At 41.1% G+C, this 23,534-nt stretch overlaps 1 protein-coding gene across 1 annotated transcript in view; it reads left to right on the top strand.

Annotated features, from left to right (window-relative positions):
• RYR3 (ryanodine receptor 3) overlaps positions 1 to 23,534 on the top strand; it is a 338,847-nt gene that overhangs the window by 27,100 nt on the left and 288,213 nt on the right. The window contains exon 3 of the mRNA XM_045543649.1: positions 5,545 to 5,652. Coding sequence (XP_045399605.1) covers positions 5,545 to 5,652 — 108 coding nt within the window. The remainder of the gene's footprint in view (positions 1 to 5,544; positions 5,653 to 23,534) is intronic.

Genomic DNA, 23,534 nt, shown 5'->3' with positions numbered 1-23,534 from the left:
ACAAGTGCCAGTTATTCATTCTTTTTAAGGCTGAATAGTATTCCATTATTTATATATGCCACATTTCCTTTATCCATTCATCTGTTGATGGGCACTTAGGTTGATTCCATATCTTGGCTATTATGAATAATGGTGTAGTAAACATGAGAGTGTAGCTATCTCTTCAACATATTGATTCCATTTTTTAAAGTATATATATATATATATATGCATATATATATACATGCTGATTTCTTTTGGGTAAATACTTAATAGTGGGATTGATGAATCATATGTTAAGTTCTATTTTTAGTTTCTTGAGGAACTTCTATACTGTTTTCCATAATGGCTGTACTAATTTACATTCCCGCCAACAGTGTATGAGTTCCCTTTTCTCTGCATGCTTGCCAGCATTTGTTACTTTTTTTTTATTTTGATAATAGCCATCCTAACTGGGATGAGATGATATCACATTGTGGTTTTGATTTGCCTTTCCCTGATGATTAGTGATGTTCAGCATTTTTTCACATACTTTTTTCCATTTGTATGTCTTCTTTTGAGAAATGTTTATTCAGATCATTTGCCTACTTTTTAATCAGATTATTTATTTTTTTGCTGTTGAGTTGTTTGAGTTCTTTGTTCTGAATATGAATCCCTTGTTGGATGAATAGTTTGCAAATATTTTCTCCCATTCTGCAGATTGTCTCTTTGTTTATTGTTTCCTTTGCTGTGCAGGATATTTTTAGTTTGATATAATCACATTTGTCTATTTTTGCTTTTGTTGTCTGTGCTTTTTAGGTCTTTTCCATAAAATCTTTGTCCAGACCAAAGTCCTAAAGTGTTTCTTGAATGTTTTCTTCTAGTTTTTTTATAATTTTGGATCTTACATTTAAGTCTTTAATCCATTTTGAGTTGATTTTTGCATATGGTGAGAGATAGGGGTCTAGTTTCATTCTTCTGCATATGGATATTCAGTTTTCCCAGAACATTCATTGAAGAGACTGTCCTTTCCCCAATGTATATTCTTGGCACTTTTATCAAAATCAATTTAGCCTTCTTTATACTGGACCTGCAATGATCTTTCAAAATGCTAATTTGATTATATCACTTCCTACATAGCTATTTTTAATCATACCCTATTGCTCTGAAAATAAAGTCCAGACTGTTCCTTGATAAGAGGACTCAAGACTCTTCTCAGTCTAATCCCTGCTTCTTCTTCAGGCTCATTTCTCACCTCCTCATGCTTGCTCCCCTCCCCTCTGTTTCTCACACACAATCTCTCTCTCCCTCCCTCCATTTTGCTCCTTCCCTCCCTCTCCTTCTCTTTCTCCCTCTCCCTCTTCCCTCTGTCTCCCTCTCCCTTTCTCCCTTTCCTCCCTGTCTTCCTCCCTCTCCCCCATCTCCCTCTTCTTCTCCCTCCCTCTCCCAGTCTCTCTACTCTCTACCTCCCTCACTCTCTACTTCTCCATCTCCTCTCCACTGTACTCCACTCCAGCCACCTTCAACTCTATGTGCTTACTCACATGCTTTCTTACTCCCCTCTAGGCCTTTTGTCTTGCTCTTTGGAAATTATTCATTTACTTCCCCAATATTCCACTAGATCACACAATCCTGGAGGACAGGGATTTTGACTTATACTTACACAAAATAGGAATTTCAAAAATATTAGATATATAAGTGAACATTTGAGTTGTTGGTGTTTTGATTTCACTGATCTTTGTTGGATATTTTCTGACATTTATTATTTACTACATAAAGACATTATTTTAAGCCTTTTAACCAAAAAGCTCAGTCTATTCTGAAAAGTAGGAACTATTATATCTCTGTTGTACAGATAAGAAAACTGAGGCACAGAGTTACCTGCCTAACGTCATTCAGCTAGTGAGTAATTGAACAGAGAGCTGACCTCAGGCAGTTCTACACCAGGGTGTTCACTCTTCACTGATATACCCTATACTGCCTTCAGAGCTATCAATGCACTCACAAGATGTGTCACTGAGGCATGGTTATGTACAAACTGGATGGATTAACAGCAGTGAAAGGGGCCCGTGACACGGGGAGAAGAAAGACTTCTTGAGTAATAAGCAGAAGTCCTGAGGAAGGAGCTCAGCCAGGCAGGCGAGTGCTGAATGCAATTTGTGTACAACTGTAGCGACTGCTAGCAGTATACTCCTGCATAGTCTTAGGAGACACAGAGTCTGTGCCTGTTGCAGGGTACCAGTTAGAGAAATGTTAAATGACTACAGTAAAAGGGTAGCAGATTCCTACTATCCTGAATTCAGCAAGCCCCCCCCCCACACCAAAAAAAAAGAATATGCCATTACGTAGATTTATGAAGCACAGAGGACAGACAGGCTTTCCCTCCAGCTGTTTTCCACATGGTGAGGTTAAATGAATATTAGTTCCTGGCTTACCCAGAACCTGGCATCTCAAGGTTTTCTGTAGGACACTTGGAAATGTAGTGTTTCTCTAGGCTCAGGACAGGGCTGGGGAGAGTGATGAGAAGCTATTTCAGAACAGATGTCAACAGAGCCCTTCTCTCCGTGCTGAGAATCATCAAACACTCGCCCCACGCCTGCCAGGCAGAGTGACTGAGGCACAGGCTCCAGAGCACAGAGACAATGAGCCGGCCTCCTGAGGGACTTTCACGGCTGCAAACAAATTAGCTTTAATGGACCAGTGGCCTTTGCTCATTCTTCAGGAGTGTGGAGGTGTGAGCTCACGCCAGCTCAGAGTTTAATTAAGGATGGCAGCTGGCATAGCAGGTCAGATGGCTCTGTGCTCTGAGCTCCATTCATATCACAAGTTGCTAGTTGCATTTTGTTTTTCTCCAGATATTCCTGTTGCCCTGTTCCCTTCCTTACTACTGCCCACGCATTGCTCTGTGTGCTGTTGGAGTGGCGCGATCTTATTCCCAAGTGCAGAAAGTCCAGGCAGGGACTGCACTTTAGAGGGAGAGAAACTACAAAGTAAGGAAACTATGTAAACCAGTGGCAGGGATGGTGCTCAAATTTGAGGTGCTTCTTCCCCATGCACACCATCTCCCTGCTAAAACGTACCCATTCCCACTAGTAATAAAGTCATGACCACCTGGAGACTTTCAATATCTGGAGGGAAGGGACAGATCTAATAACAGCGTGCCTAGTGTCCGGGTTATCTCTTGGTGGTCCTCCATCAGCATGGATGATGGCAGAGATAGGAAAGCTCCCATCTCCTTTCCAAGAAAACCAGACACAAGAAGGAAAGAAAGCTGGCTGAGAATCCCACGATCTCAGCTAAGGGCAGGATGTCTAGCACTTGGAGCTACGGAGGGTTCTGTCTTAATAAGAATGGAAGAAACAGGTTAATTGTAAAAGTAGGCATGAATGTTTGGCAAATAAGTTCATCAGAAAACAGCCTTTGATGTGCCAACTGAAACTGCAGATATTCCTGAATGGAAAATCTTCAAATCACATGCTCTAGTGAAGTAGAGGAGGAGGAAACAATTGAACCCTGGCTTTTATGCTTCCTACTCTGGGGACATGAAATCCAGGTAGGCTAAGAGTGGCAGGAAAAATCTGTAAAATCTCCTGAGGCGGCATCATATTCTGGGAGACTAAGGTTAGATAATGCATGTTTATAGCACAAGGTCTTTAGGGAAATGCTTTATCATATAATTGAATGCTACTTGTAATGACGCTAAATGTGCTTTAAAAACACTTCCTGGACATGAAGTTCTGCCCTTCATCACCAGCTGCCTGCTTGTTCAGGTCCCATACAAATGAGTTAATTACCTGCTTTGGGAACAGACTTTGAAAACAACAGTGAAAAAAGTTATAAAATAAAGGCTATAATCCTCCTTGTGTTACAGTCTCTTCTTGGTTAATTATTTTAATAAAAAGAACTGGGCAAATTTCTGTAATGCCAGAATTCTAAGAAGATGAGATTTTTAGGGTTCCTGACCATAGGGACCTTGACTAGGAGAGTATTTAAGTAGAAAAGTACATAGTAGACAGGTGCTTGTAAGTGTGAGTCACCCATAGGCAATAGCCTTTGGGACAAGATTGCCCTTTTCTGGCTTAGGGGGTCTTAGAATGTTAATAAAGGAAAACTGTGGGCAGATCCAGCAGGTCCATCATCTTATTTTTGAGAACATTGAGGTTGGGAGAGGATGACGAATAAACAAGCACTTGGAAATGAAAAGGAACTTAAAGACAACCAATTCCATTATCTTTATTTTAAAAGTGGAAATGCTGACATCAGAGAGGTTATCTGAGCCTTAGTAGCAGGCTTGCTTTGGCTTTTAAATTGGAGCTCCATGGAAACAGCTTTACCTGTCTTGAAGTGTTAGGTATGGCTGTTGGTGACTTCTGGCCCTCATTCCTCATTCCTGTTATTCTTATGGTGTTGGCGTCCTGCCAGTATCATGTAGTAAACAAGGGGTTGGTATGCAAGGTCATCACAACTCTATTCCCAAGGAAAATGGTGGGTCATGAAACTGGACTGTAAGCTCCTGATGAGCAATGATTTTGTTTTATGTTTCTTTGTATCTTTTTCAATATTAAGCACTGTATTTTACATAAATGTAATACTTGAATATTTGCTGATCTAAGGTGTTCTAGTCGTGAAAAAATCTTTAATATTTTATTAATCACAGGAACAGTGTGGGATTAAGCATATAGACTTTGGAGACAGATTGCCTGGATTTGAATCTGACTCAGCCAAATGTAACACTTGGACAGGTGACCTAACTTCTCTGTGCCTTGGTTCCCTTGATTATAAACTGGAATATTAATAGTCTCTATCTTATAGAGTAGTTGTGAGGGTTAGATGAATTAATATATGCAAAGCACTTAGAACATTGCCTGGCATAGAAAAAGTACTCATTGAGTATTAGCTATTACTAGTGAGTATGCAGAGAAGGCTGTTGTTATCTGTTGTTGAGAAACGTTCCCAAACAGGCAGGGATTATCATAATGTTAACTGATCCCTGTTAGCTGATTCTAATAAGTTAGAATGATTGTTAGAGGAGTCATCAATTATTAAAGTTCTGGACATTTCTTTGCTCAAGTTATATTTATATAGCTCTTAACCCCCTCTATTGCCTGTTTTTGTACTGTGAGATCCTGGTTTTCTCAACAAATAAATGATTCTCTGTTTTGGTCACTGTTGTCCAGAGCCACAGTCTAGTCTATCCACTGCCCTCTTACAGATTATTGGGTGTGCGATCCCAGTGATTTTCTTCCTTTGGTGCCCCCAGACGTGAGTGTAGGTCAGCCGTCCCTGCCTGCCCCTTCTTCAGCAGGGCCATGTGGGTGTTCTCTCACATGCACCCGCAGCCCTCCCTCAAACTGGTCCCAACATCTTGGTCACTGTTCCCTTGAGATTTGGGGCTTTTCTTCTTCTCATCCTTTAGAATGCAGCTTAAAACCCCTCTTAACTTGAATAAGCGAAAGCCACCTTTCTGCATTCCTGTTCATCCAACTGTCATTTTGATTCACGTGCTCTTTGCCCTTGAGATGTCATTGCGTGACTGAGCCCTGACTGACATGAGTAGGTATCCTCATTCTGGTTTTATTTCCACAGTATATTCCTCCAGATCTCTGCGTCTGCAATTTTGTGCTGGAGCAGTCCCTCTCTGTCAGAGCCCTGCAGGAAATGCTTGCCAACACAGGTGAAAATGGAGGCGAAGGGGTGAGTACCTGAATTACATCCTAGGTTGGGATTGGGACACACCACAGCCCGAAAGTACGTTCTACATTTCATCCCTCCAGTTTTGAACTGGAAAATTGTAGGACCCTTGAGATGACCCATATGGAGATAGGAAATCTTTCTCCCCGAGTGTAGGTGCTTCTTATTCAGCAACCCTCATCCTGCTTCCTTTGGATTAATCAGCTTTCACCAGAAAACAGAAGAGACCACCACTAATGCTGGCTGGGCAAGGGCTTAGAACACTGCACCTACTCCCCTCTCCTACCCCAGAATTCACCAGGGTATGTGGAGAGACTAAGAGGGACTTGAAATCGAGGATGCCTGTTGGGCAGTTTCTTTTTTCTTGGGAAAATCTCACTGGGGGTTTATGACTGCCCTCATGGAGCATAACCTGGTTACAACAGTTTGAAGACGATTTCCTGTAGAATTCAGAGCCTTTGACATGTGCTCAGAACTTGATGGTTTCACTGATGATGAACAAACATAGGATTGTCTTGAGTTTCTATTGTCAATAAACTGGTCCTTATGTGTTCAACTAAAAAAATGCTCCAGATCTCCCATGCCAGAATGTCTTTGGGGCAAGACTTTGGCCACATACTTCAGAATAATTTCTGACTCTTCCTTTCCCTAGTGGCTCACTTTCATTTATATCCATTTATTATCAAATACTTTAATTCTCCTGCCTGAATATCTCAAAATCGACTACTTCTCCCCACCCTCCCCGCTCCCCCACACTCCATGAGCTGACTACGCTCCACCTTCTGGTTGCCGCAGCTGCCTGCTTACTGCTTTGATTCCTTCTGTCCTTACCCCTTCCTCCCATTTTGTACTCAGCAGTCATAATGTTCTTTCCAAAATGCAGATCCAATTATTACACTGCCCTGTTTCTAAATCCTTTGTCTTCCCATCACCTTGAGATAAATTCCAAGTTTTAAAACAGAACATAAAGCCCTTAAGGATTTGGTGAGCCCTGCTCACCTTTCCCACCCCATTTCTCATCACATCCCACCGAGCACTCCGTGTCCCAGCCACACCGAATTCCTCTCCCTGCCTTAAACATGCCTCAGTTTGAGTCCCTTTTGCCTCTGTACTGCATATCAGCTGTTTCCTCCACATGGAACAGATTTCCTCCTCCTCTGTTTCTTCCCTTATATTAATATAATCCCTACTTATCCTTCAAGGAACCAGTTTAGATATTAGATCAGTACAGAAGCCTCTACCAATCCCACAAGTCTGTTGTTTGGGCAACAGTAAGTACTTTTTCTGTCCTAGTTCTTATCACTCTGTGTTGTAATTGCAACAGTGGCTGCAGGAACAGCTGATTTTCATTCTGCTATACTGGAGAGTACACTGCCTGTGGGTAGGAACTGTTGGCAGGTACCCAGTCACACAGTTTATTCTTACTTGACTCGAATGAACTCATACATAATACAGAAGTGTCTCATTTGTGGTACAAGAGACAATGACAATGGAATCAAGGGAATCAGTGTTTACATGTTGGTCATCTTCCAACTCTCAATGTGATCTCAGGCATGTCCTCTAATCTCTTGGGGCCACAGTGTTCTCACCTATAAAATTAGGATGTTTAATTAGATCTCTAGGATCCTTAACACCAAATATTTGTGCTGCTTCACTCCTTTGGGTTACAATAATATGATATTGGCCGGGCACGGTGGCTCACACCTGCAATCCTAGCACTGTGGGAGGCTGAGGCAGGAGGATCACTCGAGATGAGGAGTTTGAGACCAGCCTGAGCAAGAGCAAGACCCCAACTCTACTAAAAATAGAAGGAAATTATCTGGACAACTAAAATATATATATAGGAAGAAATTAGCTGGGTATGGTGGCACATGCCTATAGTCCCAGCTACTCTGGAGGCTGAGGCAGAAGGATCGCTTAAGCCCAGGAGTTTGAGGTTGCTGTGAGCTAGGCTGATGCCACGGCACTCTATCCAGGGCAAAAGAGCGAGAATATGATACCATGCTTTAGTCAGATGCCTGGGACTAGCTTTGCTTTGTTCCCTAGAGCATTAACACAGATGAGATTTTTGTTCATTAGCATTCCCCTCAATCTGGGTTCACTTTCGCCTTCCCTGCACTGACCTCAGCATCCTATGTTTTCCACACATTTTCAGAGATTTCCAATTTAGTGAAACAATTTTGGAGATCACTCTTTCTCCAAGTCTCATCATATACAGAAATCTCTGATGAGGAAGACCTGGTTGGTTTTAAATATCACCACTTTCAGTGTCGAGCAAAATCCACTAGACCTAGCCTATTTATGGCTCCAGATAGAAATTTGGAAGATGGATACCATGTTAATTGGAGAATTATTTATTGGGTATTTTTTATCTTGTTTTGTTCAAAAAGTGTATTTCATAGGACTTCTTTTTCTTTATCATTTAGCTTGAATGGTTCAGGATGTCCTAGAGATGAGAAAGTAGATTCAAAAGTTCTGGGTTCTGCTTTGTTGCCAAGAACATAAGAGTCTTAACTTGGTTTGTCTTAAAGAAGAATAAGTAATAATTCATTTTCCAAATAGAATGTGAAGACCACCTTAATAAAATTGAACCCTTAGTTTTAGAACATATGAATAAGACCTACCATAATTACCAGGCATGTTATACCAGAAGTTTATTCAATATAGGTATATATTTCGGGAGCCATCTATAATTTACAATATTTAGAAACAAATACATTAAATCTTATTGAAAGAATTTACTCTTGTTGAAAACTGAAGTCCAAAATAAACGATCCATGACATTTTTATTAATATCCATTGGATAACAAAAATCACCATGTTGGGTCAGACTGGGAAATTTCACATGTCATATTGCCTTTTTGTGCTATTTTACCGAAGATAAGAGAGATCTAATATTTATTTCCCATTTTGACATATTTATTACTATTATTATTATCATTCACTACAGATCTCAGAGATAGAGGGAAGGGACTTGAGAAGGGAAATGGAGCACAGACGATATTCTTTGCAAATCGTATTATTATATTATTCATTGGTGGCTTTACAGAACAGATACTTGGGCAGCAGTTTCAGGCACTAGATCCCTCTTGTAACCCTCTCACAATTCCATCTGGGCTCTCAGCCTTTAGTATGAGAAATACTATTTTTACATAAATCTCTTGAGTCTGATGGTTTTGCTTTTCTGAAGCGATTACCATGCACATTGACTATTTAGTACTTAATTTGATTTTTAAAAGATAATATTCAGCAGGGAAGGAAAAGAAAAGGGGGAAAAATAAAAAAGGAAGAGAGTTAACATGACAGACCATAATGATTCTCTAGAGAGCCTGGGGATGTTTGAGTGGGATGATGCCTCTTTTGCATGCCATTCCATTCTGTTTGGAAATAGCTGTTTTCTGCTTTTAAATAGATATTACTTTCACTAATGATCATGACTGCCACCAAACCAGGATGCTTTGAAGAGTGTAATGTCTCCTTTTAGTTATACATTGGTTCCTTGTGTGGTGTTTGTTCACTGCTGTGTAGCAACTGGACGTTTTAAAAAATGACTTCAGTTGTTTGTTCATTCACATGATGAGTGTACGGAAGTCTTTTGCAAGGATTTACAATTCTACAGTAATTTCTATTACTAACAAAGAAAACAAAGGTGCCCAGCCAAATTTAACAGCAGAGAGGTTTTTTGATTACTGAAATGTTCTCAGCTACAGCCCGCAGCACGGGGGAGCCAGCTTTCTGCTGAGAAGGAGAATAAATGAGGAGGAGGACCCGGGAGCAGAGAACGTTTGGTGCCTCTCAGAGTCTGCCCTAGCTAAGCTCATCCTTGGATCATTTCACCTCTGATCTAATCGTATCCTACTTTTATTCTGGGGAAAATTACCGAGGGATGGATGCTTGGCACTGTGGCCAATTTTGAAGTAAAATTGCCACATACAAATATTATTTTCACATTTTCAATTGACTAGACCTGTAGCATATGGAATGTCCAGCAACTTTCAGCAGGACGTGAGGCCAAAAGAGATGTCACCGTCTCCCTCTAAGCCTTCAATCCCATCATCTATACAGATGACTGTAAAGTTATAACAGAACAAGCAACATTTGTAGTGAGAAAAGCTCAGTCTTGAGGGTCAGGCAGATAGGTTTTCATTCCAGCCTATGCTGGACCAGGTGACCTCTGGGGCAAATTATTTCTCCTTTCTGTGCCTTAATTTCCACATCTTCAAAATGAAGGCTACCTCATAGGACTGGGTGAAAATTAAATGAGATCAGTGCCTCCAGCTGCCCGTGAGAATGGAAATACGTATTGGTTCCTCTCGTCATCTTTGGTCCACATCTTCTTGTCACACAGGTCCTTTGCGAGTTTTCAAACTGCCTCAAAGGAAGGAGAGTCCCATGCTACAAGGCCAGGAGGCACGTTAAATGTAGGGCTACTATCTCCAAATGGGTTTTGACATGAATTGGCATAATGCTTATGGCAATGGGAGGCCTTGATTAACACAATTACCAACTGTACCCTTTCTGATAAGGTTTTCTCTAAAAGTTTACTTCATCAATGTCAGACCTTTACAACTAAAAAAAAGAGATGAAATATAAATATAAAGTGAACTCATGTTATGGTTGCGAGGTTGCTGTTATACTTTATCCATATCTAGAACACATACGATCATGCTTAACTTCAGATGCTAAACTTTCTGGTGTGCTAATCCACAGCCTTCTCACTTGGATTGAGAAATGTGACCTGGAAATATATTGTTTCTGTAAGAACTTTTATCACAGATGTCCTCACTGAGAAGTTTGTTTTTCTGTATTACAATACTTAGGTGACAGTCCCATTATCTCTAAAAAGGAGCTTCGGGCTCCCTTGGTTTGCCCTTGTCTTTATGGTGGGGAATATTACACACAGCACAGTTGCTAGAGAAATGCACGTGTGTGGTGTGGCACATTTGTCACATGTTACTGCTGCCTGAGGATGACATGCCCGTGACTGCTAGGGGTCATTTCCTGGCATCATGTGACTAGTGAAACATAAACATACATTATGCTGTATTCGTGTAAAGGTCCTTATAGTACATGTTATGAGAGACAGACCTTGCAGCCAAGTTCAGGACATTTATTCATATTATAAAGTCACAGAATATTTGATGACAGGTGGCAACATCATTAAAAAAAGGATCTGCTAAAGATGCATCTACCCTGACACTGCTAGGTGATAAAACAAATCAAAGTAGATGCTGATGAGGGAATTAGAAGCCCCTTGTTTAAAGTCTGCACTCTGGCTACAGCCAGAGTTGGAGATTTTGTGTGAACTCATCTAGAATGAAGAGGCTAATAGAATCCTGCCTCTTTCTTCCTGGGTCCCTGCATTCCCACCAATGTTTCTATATCTTAGCGGAGAACCGGGATGATAGAGTACCACCATCATTCCACTGTAGCCTCTCATTCTGAGGTTTTTGTCTCCCCTTTATAACTGTCAGAAGAAACTCAGAATGAGAATTTATTTGGGTATATGTACGGGGAGAGAACAAAACTGATGGAGGAACTGTGTATATAACTCTAAATAAACCTCAGCCCCATTTACATTTTTTTAACATATTAGATTTTTTAAAAGAGAGAAATAAATCATTTAATGAGTCAAGTCTAAGAGTAGGCATTGATTATACTTCAGAATAGTTCATGAGATCTCGTCTGCAGAAAAAGTACAAAGTCACTTATGCTCACACTGTGATGTCCTAGGGCTTGCCCATGTGTGCGTCGAGGCCTTACAGCCAGGGCAGCCAGGACGGGCCAGGACAGCCACACTCAGCATTGACAGTTCCTTTGTGCTGCTTAGTAAAAAGCCACTACCTCAAGCTGACAAAGAACATGCTTGGTGCCCTCACTCGGGACCACCCCACCCCAGAGCCAGTGCCTCTCAGGCTGTTGACCGTGGGGATAGTCCCCCGCCTAGCGCCTAAATGGCAAGAGCAGGGCATCACATCATTAAATTCTTAACTCACTTGTCTTGACCTTACTTTTTCTTTGGAAAGGGGAGGAAAAAACAGCATTCTACTTTGGGATGCTATCTTTTCCTTTTTTTAATGGCTGGCTGGTCACCCACACCTGCTGCAGAAATAGTATTTTTATATTCACAAAATAACAACTCTATTTGGTAAAATTGCTCTTACATGCAAACGCCTGTTGAAACCTACTCTTTAAAATCTGCCTGGTGTTAAGAGTTCACCTTCCAGATTTACTCGTGGGAGGCAGCCTGTTTTGGTGACAGACTGGTTTAGTCAGATTTGGTCCTAAGGTTGCCACCGCCACCACCACCTCTGGGCTTTGGTGTCAGCATCTCCAAATGACAACATCGCTTAGACGCAAACGTCCTTTCTCCAGTCTGTCATGGTTGTGGTGCACCAAGTTAAAGGGGAATAGTGTCACCGCCTCACTTCTCTCACGGGCTGTAGCCCATCACAGATTAGGTCTGGGGAAATGTTGGCCTGTTTACCTTGGCCATTATTCTCGAGACTGTAGCTCCCATATATTTAGGTAGAATTTAGAGAACAAGTGTGTTTATTCTCTTTCTGCTTTGCTGTGGACAAAGAGCATTTTCCAAAGTACATCCAAGATGGCAACCCTAAAGCACTAAGTATTAACTATGCAATTTTAGGGTTTTTTGGGTTTTTTTCGAGTCATGATTCTCCTGTAAATTGTCTTATGGAAGAATATGGGACATATCCTGTATATTTGACAGGATTTCTTTCCTCAAAGAGCCAGGCATTATTTTGAGAAATTAAATATTATTGCAAATGAGAGGTCTCCAAACTAAGATTTCAATGTGTTTCTTTCTCCGACCAAATTGTCATCAAACATGTGACTTTCCTCTTCCCCTTTCCTTCCCCCTTCTTTCTTTCTCACGTTATGATACGATTTTAGGATTTTATGCTGATGTAATGGATTTTAAAGTTTCCTTGCTAATATTTATGAAGATATGTACAAATAACTCATATTTCATTTTTGGACTGGCCTTTTGGTGACATGATTTTTAGTTAAAATGTGCCGTCTGGAAGACCTTACTTCATGGTAAGAAAGCACCTTCTTTGGTGTAAGAAAAATATGATTGATTGATTTCTTGATTGATGATTTACAGTATTTCTAAGAAAAATCCCAAATTGTCTGATGTACTGACCATTTTTCTTAGGTGAATTTTCTTATATAAATGTAATTATGGAAAAGTGCTGCAGCCAGCTTAGAATACAGCACATTGCTTGCTTATAGTTTCTTGATGACATCAGCACTGTATTGGGGGGAAAAAAAAGAAAAACAAACTTTGCATATATTTCCGCTGTTAACTTCCAGCTAAGATAACAAAATAATTCCCAGGTAGGAAATGCACCCCCTTTATCTCATTGGTTTTTTTTCTCTTAGTAAGCATCAGTAGATTCCTTAAATAAATTGAAAGCTTCCCGCAAGACCTGCACACACTAAAATATCCATTTACTGTTTTGTTTTTGATTTTGCTAGCTCAGTGACCTCTCGGAATGGGTATGTAATTCACTCCTTTAATATACATGTACTTTGCATGGGCGACTGACTCCAGCTGTATTTGTAGTGAAATGAGCCTTTTACTTGTGAGTGTTCAGGGCAGTTTCCATTCTTTGTGCCTCTGCAATTAAAGAAAAAACCACTACCGCACCTCACACTTCAGTCTCATGGAATTAGCTGTGGTTGCACTCTTGGAAACTCGTTGCCAGGCAGCTCATTTTACTGCTGCTCTGCAATTAGGAGAACGACTTGCCTATGGACTTATTATTATTTTTCCTTCAAGACGTTGCAAGTTATTTTTAAAGTCTCTTTTTTCCTCCAAATATGGTCTAGATGGCCTGTGACCATAGGTTTCCACTTGGTGGGATGACAGAAGTGTGCAGCCTTGCCTTCATGCCAGCTTCTCGACGCTTCAGACCTTTTCCAGTGCTATTATGCAACTCCAGCTCTGCTACTCCACAAGGCTGGAATTCATAATAAAAATGGAAAAAGCTAGTTTGCTATTTTCCCATTCTCTTGCAATATCCCTGAAGTGAACCAGCAGAAAAGTCCAATGTTAATTTCATCAGTTAAGAATAACCATTAAGGTTAACTAGCTTTTTACATTTCTTCATATGCTGAGTAGAAGCCTTTTCAAGTGAAGGAACCCACAGAATGAATTTTGAAAGCTCCAGATTTTCTCAAATCCCCTCACTCTCTGAATGTAGTGCTTCTGCTTTAGTGTACTTGCCTTTTCTTTGGTGAAACTGGCTTATTCTGAAGTTGGCATCTCATGTTTAAGACCAATATGCCTGTCTGATCCTGGTGGTGTTTTGCAAATGTGGTAACATTTAGCTTTGCTGATGTTACACAAACTCTGGAGTTCTTTTCATTCTTGCTGTGGACATCGGAATGCTCTGCTAGAATATTCTTGTCATAATGATTCCTGTTATCTTAGAAAGCTTGAGCTTTCCCCATGGCTGGAGTCAAGGTGTTTTGTTTTTTGTTGTTGGTGGTGGTTGTTTTTCACATTTTAATTCTAAAAAATGTAAACATTTTTATTAAAGTTTCTTAGAGGGGTGAGGAGAGATTGGGGTGTCTAAGCTTTCTCTAGCACATAATATGTAGGTAAATAGTTGATTATTCAGAGGGATGTTTTGATGAGAGCTTTGCTGAATGTTTTTAGAATAGCTTTAGTTGGGGGAGGGGTAGTGATAGGTTATAAAAACAGATTTTCACTGCATTTTTGGGAATATGTTTTAATCCTAAATTGTAAGGTATTTGAATTTAGGGGAAACCTTTTTTTTAAAGACACCTGCTTACCTTTCAAAAATACAGCACATTTGGAATTTAAGAAATCCTAGGAGAACAGAAACCCTTCAGTTTATTTATTAGACTTTCCCTTTGATCATGTAATTCACTTTTAATAACTACCAGAGTTTAAATTATATATTTGTAGGGAGAATCGAATGAACTAGAGCAAACTTATTTCCATTTCATGAAAGTTTAATAAAAGCACCAATTTTGGGTATTCTGGTAAAGAAAAATTAATTTGGTGCTAGAGAAACCCCGGTCTCAGCTGGCGTTTTAATCCTTACTTGAGTAAAACCGTGTGACAAACACCCCAACCCTATGATTACCACTGTCTTGGTGTCAGAATGAAAGGAACTGAAATGGTGAAGTGGAATCAATAGAAAGAAAGCAGGAAAGAGAACAAGAAGCTTTAGGAGACTCTGGTGTAAAAATGACTCTTGCTCTGCAGAGGGCTAGAGTGGTCACCTGCAAAGTAAGAGGAAAGCTAGAGGCAGATGCTTCTGTTGTCACCTGGTGTCTCCTCCTGCAGCTAATACATGTACTTGGGCTTGTAGTGAGGTGGGAGGTGGAGGAGGTGCTGAGCCTCCTTTCTGTGTTGCAAGGTGTCGCTCTGGTGAGAGGGAGGAAAGTGCTGGCCTAGGCAGGAGCTGGACATTGTGGCCTTGGCACTGCCACTCTCTGGATGGGCCTTATTGTCTCCATCTGCAAAATGTGGGCTCTGAACTAATTAGTGGCTCCTAAACTTCTGTCCCAGGATCAGTGTCTAACCATGATGAAGAATTCATAAGTCATCAGGAAAATTAGGGTTTTTTTTTTTTTGATAGAAAGGCAATTTTAATAGAAATACTTGTATCTTTATACTTTTACAGAGTTGAACAACATAAAGCAATAGCATCATCTTTCCAATATTTCCTGTAGAATAAATCAACAAGGTAATAGTTGATAATCCCATACCTCTATAGCTTTGATGAACAGTAATAATATTGTAAAGGGACTACATGAAACGACCCTAGTCCAAACCTAGATTCCAAATCAGAACTTGCTCTTAACTCTGTTATCGGTCTTGCTCCTATTGTTGAAATTGTACTGGTTCTTGAACTTGTTAGCTTGTAAGGCCTAGTCTTGTATAGAGCTCGTGGATTCCATGTTCTAAGTAGTTTTGCCCAAACTCCAGACACGTGTTTTGATTTAAAAGCTGTTGCTTTAAAGTTTTTCTTGGTGAAACCCAGAGAGTCAGTGCCCTTGTTGGTTGTTGTTATTCATGTCTCTCTTTGCAGATAACTCTAGGTCTCATCGCTGTGATGGACGGGAAGTAGTGCCCTATCTGAGTTTTGTGCACCAGTTGTGCCTCCTTTTGTTTTTGTTATTGAGCGAGAAACAGGCATTGGCACCAGCACGTCAATAAGAATCAGTAAGGACATGCAGCTGGGGGCGAGGTGCCCCAGCCAGTTCTCAGCTGCCCATCTGCTTTGATAAGGTGGAGGGTGGAGGGCAGGAGAACGGGATGTTTCAAAAGAATGAATTGACAGCTGATCCAGCCTCAGTAAGGCCAGCACCATGAAGGTTTCCTCTCAAGAACAGCCTGTGGGAACTTGCTTTAGAAGGCCAGCCCCTCTGAGTCCTGCTCTCTGGGTGGCATGGGGCCAGAGGTGAAAATTCATGGTTGGAACCATTCTTGAAAATATGTTTTCATATCTTTGATGAGATATTAGAAAGGTGAGTTGAATACATTATTGTTTTTGTTTGTTTACTATGTACATATCTTTACAGCTTATTTTCTAAAGTTAAAACTTGGTTTTAGGAATTTTCAGAATTACTGCTAGGGTACAAAATTCTCCAGGTTATTTTAAATAATTTTTTATGGACATAAATAGTCTCAGGGTATATGTAATAATTTAACACAGTCATGTAATTTGTAAAGATCACATCAGTGAAAATCTCCAGAGTTTATGTTTCCCATGAGTACAGATAACTGAATTGTGACTGCCGAGGCATCATTAGTCGGTCAAGCAGAGAGAGAGCTATGGTGCTGATCCCTAAAACCTCCCCCTGAGCGATGCTATGGGCCTGGGAAGAGTCTAAACAGCAGGAGTCACGATGCTCTGACCCCAGACTATTGACATGGGTCACCAGGAGAATGAGCAGCTGCTGCTTCCCAGTTCATTGTTTCTTCCAGGCAGCCGCGTGGACTCTGTAGAGCAGGTGAAGCAACAGGGATATGCAGACCCTTGATTTATCAGCTATACAGATAAAGTCAGTGGGGGAAACAGGTCTGCGGCATTCCCAGGCTCTCTCAAGTTAACCTGTTATACGGAACTCGAGTTGCTCTTCTCATCAAGTCGATCTTTTTCTGTGGCACAAATCCCTTCTAAATGCCTTACTATATCCTTCCCCAAGTGGAGCTACCTAGGCCACTGCTAACACTATTTATTACATTTGCAATTTTTTATTAGATTTTATTAGATTGAGCTGTTCCCAGGGCAACCAGGAATGCTGAGTTCACTGTGCTGAATCCCTGGTCCGAGCAGATCCATTTCTAACTGGTTTGTTGTTTTTGGTACTTGCAGGGATTTTTAAAATTTTTCTAATTTTTTGTGCTTGCAGGAATGCAAAACATTCCTGTGTTCTGCTGGTCCCTTTCTCCATTGGTCTATCCATAAGGACTCGATGACTTGTACACTTGTTTCTAAATATATTAACTTCATTTTAATGCTATTAACCTTGGTATTTTTTCTGTTGTGTGTGTAATAGATATCACTTAGCATTTCCCCACATTCATACTTGGTTTTCTAAACTTATCCCCGTGTATAAAAGGAATTTATTTGTGTCTTTTTAATTTTACTTCTTTCCCCCCCTCCATGGTACTCTGTTACTAAAATATAATTCTAACAGAATAAAAAGCCTCTATTAGTTTGATTTCTTGTACTAAACTATGTTTTAAAAAAAAATTGCTTCCATCCCTTCTTCTGAAGAATAATGTCCCAGTTGCTACATTTTTCAAAATGTGCTAAAATAATCAAGAGGCGTTCGTATTCCACCTTCCCCCAAGGTTCATTCAATAAGGGCTATTTTAAATTATCCTTAGGTTCTAGCACAAAACACAGGTGTATCTACCCCAAAATGATCCTGTATTAACACATAGATATGTTTATCCCTTTAATCCAAAAGACTCCCATATCTATAATATCTACTCTAAATGTGCTCACTTGATCTAGGAAGAGTCTTAGGCCAAATCCCATTTTTGCTTATACATCCTAGTGGGTTCCAAACAAAGAGGGATGCTGAGTCGGATAGCATGCTATCCCTAGTGTTTCCAAACTCCCCTGAAGTGAGATACAGCTGGCTACAGACCATGAATTTTGTAACCCATGAGAACTCGAACAGCATTCTGTCCCAGACGGAGCCCCTGTGATTTTTTTCAGACTGGCTTAAAAAAAAGCATTATCACTGTGGTAGTTCACCAATAAGGAACACTCTAGGTCACCATGTTAACAAGATGGGTAGCAAAAGCCAAACACATTACCCAGTGCTCTCTCACCTTCTAAATAGCCTTTCTAATAGGACTGTCTTAATTTGAACTAAGAGTCCCTGCTGTAGCACTATACTGGAAGCTCCCATGGGCAGTACAGTGACAGTTTCATACACTGTGCCACCCGTTTCTGCTTTAGTATCATCTTAGATTCACATCTCTTTTAAATACACACTGTGTTCCAAAATACAGTTGTCATTTTCTCTTGGATGCTGACGTCCTCCTTGCTTGGTCCAAGGGAGCTCAAATTAACCTTTTTAGCATTACCGCTGGTATCTTTGAGGGCCCCTGCTTCCTTGCAAGCAGCAAGGTGGCCCAGGCCCATCTTAATTTTTCTATCACAGAACATGAAATTGGACGACTCTTATCCCTAGTTCCTTTTCACAGAGATAATATTAGAAACCAAACTCTGGCATTAGGAATGCATAATTCATGGACCCCACCATGACCAGGCTTAAGCCAAATTCGATTGGCCTGAGATTGGAGGAGATAGCATGATACCAGAAGAGGGGTTACTTAAATCACCTCAGTGGCAAAGTGAGATCCAATACTTATTTTTATGAGGAACATGAATTTAAAGTTCACAGTGATAATTCCAATATAGTTCTAGCCTTGCTTAGTTTTTCTGCCTTACTTAATTTTTTTAATATGAGAGCTTATCCAATTAGTTTTTTCTCTTTGAGGTAACAGAGTTCCTGTGGTCCTTAGCTCTGTGGTACTGTGCTTGTCCTTTCTCCATTCATTTGTTTAGAAAGCATTTATTGAGCACCTACTGTGTGTCTTTTCCGTCCTCTGGTTTCATGGCACAGTTTTCTAGGGTGTCAAGGAAGATCTTCTTTGATTCTCCAGGCTGCCGTAGATCCATTCTGGTGACCAGACAGTGATACAGTTGCCAGGGATTTGTATCCTCTGCCCTGGCTCAGGTCAGTCTGTCCCGCTGGCTTTCCCTCTCACTGGGGAGCATCACACTGCTTCTCTTAGGTAACATATTTGCTTCTTCAGGTTTCTGAAGATGATTCCTAGTCAACAGTGATCTCTCCCAGTGGAAAGAGCCTGGATCAGTGACAATGTTCTTTTTGGTACCAAGTCATCACATTACGTTAATGGTAACGGCCAATCCCCTTGGGAACTGAATGACTTATATTTTGTTTCCATCCATTGAAGGAGGCAAATATCAACACAACTGAGATTTAGTTTTATTAATTTTGTGGATTTTTTTTTTCAAACTGTGAACTGTGCTTGGTGTCTTTGAGCCGGCCACCTCTTCTCTTCCTCCTCCTCCTGTTCTCACAGGAGCTCTGCAGATGCTACTTTTAACATACCTTCTTCCCTTGCCACAAGGCCTCCACAGTGTCTTGCAGCTCAGGGGCAGTCAGGCTGTACTGTCAGCCCCAGTAGGTTATCCTCCCCATGAGTGATGAATTGCTCCCTGCACAACGGGGAGAAAATACATCAGATGGTGCTCACTCCATTCGGGTCCCAGCCTCCATTCACAGATCAGCAGAGGAGACTTTTTTATTTTAGCTTTTATTTTTCCCTTTGACAGAATGGCTAGTGCATGGGAGGAACACCTGGATCTAAGCCAGGTCTCTGAAAGGTGGGCTTTGGAGAGCAGCCATGTAAATAGCACTGTCCAAGTGTTAGACAACTCAGAACAACTTTGAGACATACTAACCCTGCAGATACCAAAAGAAAAGTAGAATTCTGTAAATAAGAATGCAGAATGCTGAAGTGTACCCTTAAGGGCTGCAGATCTGCAAGGCACAGGAACCAGGGTGAGAACATAAAATCAGAGGTGAATAATTCAAGAGAGGGGTGACCAAGTAGTAAGAGCATAAGTGGTGCAAGTCTCTTTCCTCCTAACCTGCTTTGTTCTTTGCTATTAACTCCACCTCTTCTCAGGCCTGTAGAGTCCAGACAGGTGGGTAGGAAGGTTCAGATTGTGTGTGTGGTAGTTTAGTAAAAGGTCCAGCTGACCTTTGATGTTGTGAAAATGGGTGGATCTGGCACTAAGCATGGTTGGCCTGGAACCCTTCCTCTGTTAAGCCTGGGTTATCTGGAATCTTCACCACGTAGGTTTTATAGCAGGGATTTGTGTCCATCACATATATGACAGCAGAGCTGAGAGAGAGGCAGAGAGAGTCAAACATTAGTCCTAAGCTATCAAGGGCAAGGGAAAGCAATCATGTTTGTTGTTTGCTCCTTTGGGGTTCTGGAGAAATATTAAAAGGAAAGTCAATCACTGGTAAAAGGATGGTTCTGAGAAAGAGAAGTACTTGCTGACTGTGAGCATCATACTGATTACTTGGATGAAGGGTCCAGCGTGGCTGGGGAAGTCCCAGAGGGGTGGCTGTCAAGCCTAGCTGTGCATCAGAATTATCTGGGAGCCTGGGCCCCACCTTGGGCCCACCAAATCAGAATCTTATGAAAATGGCCCAGTGTTTATGGGTTTTTTTCTTGTTTTGTGTTCATATTTAAAGCTCCACTATTTAGTCTCGTCTGTAACTGGCACTGAGGGCCACTTCTCTAGAATGAACCCATGAGAGGTTCAGAAGAATGATGTCATTACCCTCAGAAGAGCATATGCTCCATGCACAGGTACGAAGTATTAGGGGCACCTGTTCCCCTACCTATCCACAGCCTGCACATACACAGTAGCCTTGAGGATCGGCTTCTCCACCCAAGGTCACTTCGTGTACTTCAAGGGAAAATCAAGCTGTTTGTTTTGCTTGGGAATATAAACTCGGCCCGAGGCTCATTATGTGGATATAGAGAGAACAGGATGAATCAGTCTCTATCCAGCGAGATCATAGCTGGAACCAGTACAACAAGGATAGAGGGATGAAGAAAATAGAGGTTGGTTGATAATAGGACATCTGGGAGGAAGAAAACATGAGGTTTAAGGAGCACAAGAAAGAGGGAGAAGGATCAGATAACAAAATACAATTTGACCTTCTGCTTGATAGCCCATGTGGGTAGAGATGTTTATACACAGTAGTACTCAACAGGGGTTTTATGATTAAAAATAAAAAAAAACCTCCTATTTTATTATTTGTAAATCCCCAGGATGAACACTGATTTTTTTTAAACAGAGAAATAGTAGATTAGAGACAGTGTTCAATTTTTCATGTCAAGGTAATCTAATTTTTTAAATGTTAGTCTCTTTGTGGGAAATATTCATCATATGTTATATTTGGTGAAAGGAAATGATTAGGTAGAGCTCTTGGTCTTGACTTTAAGTGGCCCCTGGTCCACTGTGTCATCAGAGGTTGGATGAATGATGAGGAGTTTGGGTGGTTCAAACAAAAACCAGAGCAGTGACTGGAAAACAAATTTGGCTGACAGGGTCCTTTAATATAAAGAAGGAACTTGGCAATGTCAGATTCTTGGAAATCTGTCTTTTAGCTATGGAAGAAAGGGGAAAATTAATCTAGAGGAAAAATAATTGCCTCATCTCTTTGCAAAGTATACTTGTCATCAATCTAAATGTCATTAATACCCTGACAACTATCTCCTATCGAGTTGTTCTTTTAAAAGTCACCATGATGAGAAGCGTGTGTGAGGGCTGCCATTTTGGCTTTCTGGCTCCCATGTGGCATCTGTGCTCAAAGGAAAGCACAGGAGCATCCAGGATGGCCTTGTACCAAATTTGGACGCATCCCAGCAGCCACCTTTTATTCCTCAGTGAAGAAGCAGTGGTTTATAAAATCCCAAGCCTAGTGGGAACCCCAAAGAGTAATTTAATTTCTTCCCAATCATTGTGGATTGGGGCAAAGAGGTGAGAAATAGTTGCACAAATCTACATAGATTCTCATAGGTCAGTAGCTCTTAATTTTAAAGTATTGGAGAGCAGGAGAGTCTTCAGTTGTCTTCAGTCTGCACCATGTAGGGGCTCTTCCTTCCCCCGGCTTTAAGGGCCCACAGGAAAGAATCGACTCTGGGCTACCACAGTACCTCCTTGCAGTCCCCAACCCATCTGAGCCACCTCTCAGACTTGACTTACCCCATGGGCCATGCTTTTGCAAAACAGAAGCCAAGTAGATAGGTTTCTGGGAGAGACTACTTCATTGCTGTGCAGACTTACTGCAAATCATGCTCATGACCTAGAATTTACAGCTTCTCAAATTAGGCCCTGGCCTTTCATGCTTTTGTCCTAAAATACTTCCGTGTGACTGTGAAATTAATGACATGAGCAAAAAGGAGATTGCACAACCTTCTCACCCAGGAAAAATAATTCTGGGAACTTGTAAGAGAGAGGATTGTCTGGATTCAATAAATTGCAAACCATGGGAATGGTAAATTTGATGTTCCGTGGTGAGTAGTGGAGGATGGATTGTTTGGTTTTTGCCTATGTTTTCTTTGTTTAGTGGCAAAGTTTATATACTTAAAAAATAAAGCAGAGGTGAATAGCCTCTCTGTGCACTGCTTTGAGAGCATTATTCTCCGTCCTGTGATATGAGGAAGTGGGGAGGAGGCAGCCCTGTGGGGGTGGGAGGTCGGGCTCCCTAGAGTCAACATCACTCTACGGGAGCACAGTAGCAGAGGGAGCAGTGACTGCCAAAGGTCCTCCTGTCACCAGACACAACCGACTTTTTTTGGTAGGGGGATGAGGGGATGTCCTTTTGTGCCTGATAGCCTCTGACATTTGGGATTGTCTTTTCAGTAAGGCAACTGCTGACTTATCAAGACAGACTGCCCTGATACCTGAATTTGGGCAAGTGGAGATATCAGATGTTACACTTTCCTTCTCTTTTCTAAATTTCATTAAAATGCTATTTCATGACTTCAGTTTTTAACAATATCCCAAGATGCCCATGAAAGACACCAAGGATGTAGTCTTCTTTCAAATGCATTTGTTTTCAGGGCCTGCACGGTCCTGGTTGGGTTGCCCCAGATTCACTCGAAAGATTTCTTAGAGGGGAAACCTCTTCATGAAGCTTTCTGTAATCAGTGGCTTAGGCACCTCTGACTGTTGGTTTTAGGTTCATATTAACCATCCTGTTATAAGTAGAAAATCAAGGTGTCAAATTAAAACAGTGGCACCTTACTCTTGTGTAATATTTTATAGCCGAGGTTGAGAGCCATGGGAAGTAGGCAGCATCTCTGTTTAGCCCAGGAAAAGCAGGGTTTGGCAGTTTCCCTCTTGAGGAGTGGAGTATCTGATCCAAAAAAGATAGTGAAAAAGCCAGTTAAGTGTCCCACATTGGCCTCTTCAGGGTTTCATACGTAATTTCAGGGAATTAGGATGGCTGCAGTGTGGTAATTCCTGGCTCTGACTCCTAATCACAAATGGCATTAATCTGTGCAGGTACCCCTCCCACTCCTGGGCTAAATTTTCTAATTTCCAATGTACTATAATGAAGTCCTTCTTTATCTATCGTTAGAGAGGAAATTGTCCCTGTTACCAGGTGTTTACAATCCAAGACCTGTTTGGGAAATGCCCCATGAATTCTTTCAGTGTCATTTGCACCAGGAAGCACTGTCCAGCCCTGTCTGTCCACTCCCCCTAGAAAAGTGGGTTGCTTGTTGAGGTCTTCAG

Source organism: Lemur catta, chromosome 1, assembly GCF_020740605.2.
Source record: "Lemur catta isolate mLemCat1 chromosome 1, mLemCat1.pri, whole genome shotgun sequence".
In the NCBI taxonomy this organism is placed as follows: domain Eukaryota; kingdom Metazoa; phylum Chordata; class Mammalia; order Primates; family Lemuridae; genus Lemur; species Lemur catta.
This window is presented reverse-complemented; position numbering and strand designations above follow the sequence as displayed.